The sequence below is a fragment of the Arachis duranensis genome, chromosome 4 (genome assembly GCF_000817695.3).
Source record: "Arachis duranensis cultivar V14167 chromosome 4, aradu.V14167.gnm2.J7QH, whole genome shotgun sequence".
NCBI lineage: Eukaryota > Viridiplantae > Streptophyta > Magnoliopsida > Fabales > Fabaceae > Arachis > Arachis duranensis.
In genome coordinates, this window is record NC_029775.3 from 36,667,879 (window position 1) to 36,673,107 (window position 5,229).

At 37.8% G+C, this 5,229-nt stretch overlaps 1 protein-coding gene across 1 annotated transcript; it reads left to right on the top strand.

Moving 5' to 3' along the window:
* The first annotated feature begins 2,137 nt into the window (after positions 1–2,137).
* On the top strand, positions 2,138–5,229 carry LOC107484156 (uncharacterized). The gene is made up of 5 exons (XM_052260050.1): positions 2,138–2,515; positions 2,595–2,662; positions 3,618–3,797; positions 3,904–3,995; positions 4,960–5,229. Exons 1-4 carry the CDS (start codon positions 2,467–2,469, stop codon positions 3,940–3,942), a joined length of 336 nt encoding a protein of 111 aa, XP_052116010.1. The 5' UTR covers positions 2,138–2,466; the 3' UTR covers positions 3,943–3,995; positions 4,960–5,229.

The window sequence follows — 5,229 nt, forward strand, 5'->3', positions numbered from 1 at the left end:
GCGTGAGCGTAGTTTTCACTGCGAGGATGGGATGTAGCCTTCGGCCAGTGTGATGCCTCCAGACGATTAGCCATGCGAGTGACAGCGCAGAGGACCATTTTCCAGAGAGGATAGAAAGTAGCCATCGTCGAACGGTGAACCCCTATACACAGCTTGCCATGGAAAGGAGTAAGAAGGATTGAGTTGAAGCAATAGGAAAGTAGGCGTTCTTGAGCCATACAGTATCTCCATTCGCTTATCTGAAATTCCCACCAATGAATCTGCATAAGTATTCTATCCCTTTTATTATTTCTTTTTATTAATTATATTTGATTTTCTAAATTCCATAATTTTAATCTGCCTAACTGAGATTTACAAGGTGACCATAGCTTGCTTCATACCAACAATCTCTGTGGGATCGACCCTTACTCACGTAAGGTTTATTACTTGGACGACCCAGTACACTTGCTGGTTAGTTGAACGGAGTTGTGTTCACTCGTGCCAATTTCAAATTCCATAAAAGTACAAGGAGTACAACTTAAAGAATATGGATCACAATTTCGCCCACCAATTGACCCAAGTCCTCTTGCAGAAGTTGTAGAAATCATTTCCAATTTTGCTTCGTTTCACTATCAACCACCGCATAAGCAATCACATAGAAGTGGTTGTTTGCATCTTGACCGACAGCTGACAACAGTTGCCCCCCATAATATCCTTTCAAATGGCATCCATCCAAACCAATTAGTGGTCTGCAGCCAGCCTTAAAACCCCTTTTACAAGCCTCCAGGCAAACATACAACTTGCTGAACAATGGTGGTGAATCAGGAATTGTTGGAATTAATTCCAATAATGCAGTGCTACCAGGGTTACTTTCATGTATCTCTGTGAGGTAATCTCTCAATTTTCCATACTGTGCCATCTCATTCCTAACATACCTTTCTCTAGCAACCCTTAATGCTCTGTAAATCATCTTGTCACTGCACACGACATTAAAGTCTATCTTTATATGATCAAAGGCTTCTCCGTGAGTCAAGTGAGGCTGGGTCAATAGCGTTTTCTCTAGTTTATCAGCAACCCAGTTCTGGTCAGCCATGTTAGAACCGAATTCCCTTGCACAAGTGTGTTTGGGATTATAGGTCTTAACTTGGTAGCACCCCCTAGCACTGTTCCAGGCACAATAAATCAGCCATGCACATTCAGTTTCGTTGCTATCACTCTTACTCTTCCCTTCAGCCCCATTGATTTTTGGTGCACCTTCTGTAGCCCCTGCTTGCTGACTCACATCTGTAGTGTGTTTTGATCTTGATCCCTCATAATCAGCTTAATACATCAATACGATGTGTTCATCACTTCATATTGTGTCTTTTTCATGTTAAACTCGTATATGTATGCACCACAACACTTATCAGTAACCCATGGGAAACAGTATTAAAGAATCAAAAACAACTTTTATTTCCAGCAACTAATGGTATTCTAACAGAAACAACTACTGCACGATCACACCGTTAAACAATGTCAATAATGATCAACTATATCATCAACATCTTAATCAATAAACTCATCACTATACTAACCTCGACCAGTGGCCGTGGCGAGCGAAACACTCACAGAAAAATTTTTCTGCAATAATGCTGACTCGTTCAAACCCTAGCGTCGACAACAGCAACGAAGGTGGTTGGAGGACTACAGGTTGACGTGGTGGTGGCTTCCTTAGTAAAACCTAGGAGAAGAGAGGGAGTTCAGAGTAATTTTGTTTTGGTGGAGGGAAGGCAAAGAGATGCTTCAGTTTTGATAGACTCTTCCTCTCACAGAACGACGTCGTGCCCTACTCTAAACTGCAGCGTTTTGTATCAATCTGGCTAGGGACTAATTCGTCCGAACGAAATACGTGGAACTTCACGGCTGACTCATCACAGTCACACGACACATCACCTCCTTCCGTTAGTGATTAACAGAGATAAAAAAAAGGATCAATTTATCTTACGCTCAAAAACGTTGAAGACCAACGGAATGATTAATTTTAGTTAAGATTTAAAACGTCCACTCTAAAATTCCTTAGGGACCAATTTGGATATATACTCTTTTTAATTTTACTCCAAATTAAACCTTTCATACACTTTTCTTTACCATTTCCCTTTCCCTTTCCCCCTTTTAATTATCTGAAACCACTCTGGTCAGATGTCTCTAAAAAGTAAAAGCCCTTTTCCCTTGTAATTCTCTTGAAACCCCTCCGCTTTATCTCCGAAAGACCAAACCCACACACTCTCATCTCTCAAACACTCGTTTACGGCGCCGGCACTGAACAGACGACGGCCATGGCAGGGAGGCGTCGAGTAACGGAACCACGACAGGTAGAGAGCAACAGAACTGAGGAGGCGAGACGAGCTGCGACCGCGAGAAAGAGCTGCGGCACCAACTGATATGAGGTGGAGATGCGACGATGCGATGGAGCTATGAAGTAGTCAAGCAGCGGAGGAGATAACTCAAATGAAAACTGACAACTTCAAACCTCTGCCACGCTGCGACGACACTCTTGGTATGCCTCTTCCCCCACTCTTCATTTGTAACTGATTCATCTCCACTCACCACCCCGTCTCCACATTCGAATGTCTCAGAATCGCGATGGAGAACTGAGATGGTAGTGACGATGAACCGAGACATTAGCACTGAACAGAGATCAATGGTGTGTATGAATTTTCTGGTTTTGCGGTTTTTTTTAGGGTTTGTTGTTCTGATTTTTGGAGTTCTACAATCTTTTGTAATTTTTGCTTCTTACTATGTTAGAGTTTTCTTTTTTATTTTGCATTTTGCTTTATGATTTTGCATTTTGGGCATAAAACAAATGAAATCATCATGTTTTGTCTTGTTTTCTTGAAAGTTGTGTAGGATATGTGAGATAGTGTTGTGGTTAGGCTTGGTTAAAATTATATGTTGTATATTTGAACCAGAAAGTTAATGTGTTTTGTTGAGGTTAATGCTTCCATTCCTTATAGTACTTTAGTTCTTTTTTAGGATAATTTTGCAAAACTTTAGTATGGAATTGAAACAGAGTTTTAACATACAATTGATGGGCAAGATTTTGTCTTAGCTTAGCTGTTTCAGCAGCAAATTGCTGTAGTCTTGGGCTCTTGGCTAAGAAATTTTTAATTGGTGATCGCTATGCATGCTACCTTTATTGTTTCAAATCTAAATTTTAATACGAGTTTCATCTATTTTGTTGTTTTGGAATAGTATGATGATCATATATATTTTAGTATTTTAACTCAGTTGGTGATCTTATTATTTTGGTTTAATTAATTTCTATTTACACCTTTCTTTTGTGCAAATAAATACCACTGCTTGATGACCTTTGAGAATGATTAAAGTTAAGAAATAAACTAGCTAGAAAAGAGGCTAAGAAATCAAAAACTAGTTGCACCTTTGAAAGACCTTTTTTTAAAACTTCTTAGAAGTGCAAGTATTTTCGCGGCAGCCCTGCTGACCTCTTCCTCATTGGTGGCAGTTCTTCTTCCTTCTAGTATAGCATGTGTTTCTGTTACTTTTTCTTTTCTCAAGTTTATTAAGCCTCTGCTAAGTTAACTTAACTTCTAAAGATGCCAATATAGTGAGATCTTTGTTCTTGTTGTTTACTTTGTTAGTTGTTGTTGTTTGGGGATCGGGGTATTTTTTGTGAGGGTAAAGAGAAGAGAAGAGAAGAGATGTTGAACATTAAGAGGGTTCTCAATGCTGTTTCGAATTATCAAAAAAGAGGAGGGGGAGAGGCTACTCACCCTGTAGGAGGATGTGGTTACAGTTGCCTAAAAACTGCTGCATTCAAGGTACATGGAATGGTTCTATCATGCCTCTTTTTATTATTTTTGTTTTATATTTGTGGTACATAAATATAAAATGTATTATCTGCTTATTACTGGTGGATGCTGCTAGTACCGTACTACCGGTTATGTCACTGATAATGCTGCTTGATGTTCGTGTCACTGCTGGTGTTGCTGGCTATTCGGTAACTGCTATAGCTCCTGGTAAGTGTCTATGTTGCCCTTTCTTGCTGAAATTGCAAATGTTCTTGTAATGCAAGTTAGATTTTGAACTATTTGTATAGTTAGTAAAAGCAAATGGGATAGATCTGGTTTGCAATTTGTTGGTTAGATAAATTTGATCCCTTTTTGTCATCGTTCTTCAGTTTGAATATGAAATGGAAGACACAATAGTATAAATTTATGGTTGTTGAATATCCCTTCATGGTTTCTTCAGCTTTATTGCTTAATGCTGAATGCCTTGATTAGTAAATTCAATAGGATTCATTGAGTGCTTATGGTAAGGAATGACTGTGCCAGGTTCTTGATGAATTGGAATACTATTATCTTGGCTTCAAAAAATTTATTTTGATGAAATCACTTTTTATCTCCTTTATTTGTTTAAATCTAATGCGTCTAAGTTCAAAAGTACAGTTACATTATATTTGTATATATAGAATGGGCTCCCCTTACCCCTTCCAATCAATTGTAGTATGAGGAGGCATTATCCTAGTATATAAAAGAGACAATGAAAGGGATTTGTGGGATTTAATTAAAATTTGATTCAATTTATAAATTGAGAAGAGTAAGTTTGGGAATGGGTCACATGCTTAGACATATATAAGAGTCTACCTGATTTTGTGGCTTTCTTGCTTTTTTTATTCTTATTTTTTCACGGACTGTGGATAATGTAAAATTAAACATAATTGTTTATGTATTTGTTGTCTCTGTTAGTATTTTCATTTTATATACTCTACATGTATTCTGATATTTGGGATAATCTTGTATCAATGTCTATTTAGGATAATTGGCTTGCCAAAGCTTCCGTAGGAATTCCTATGTTCCATGGCATATTGTTCTTACTTTTTTTTTTTTTCACTGATTCTGATTGTTCAACTTCATAGCTTGTGATTTCTTGCTATCAATTGTCCTAGCCACAGTCACGTTTTATATGAATCTTCTTTTATAGGTGTTGGATTATTGCCACTCTCAAGGAATAATGCATTTGGATGCAATGTCACTTAATGTAATGGTTGACCCTAAGCAGCGCAAGCTTCAATTCGCCTAATAGATTGGGAGCTTCCAGAGTTGTATAATAGACACATTACTCTTCCTAAGTCATTAAGCATTTTATAGATACATCTTTTATTATTGCTCTAGTGCTATCCATGCTCCTTTTCATGGACGTTGGTCCAAACTTTGTTTCCATTGAATAATTTTTATTTATTAATATTATGAG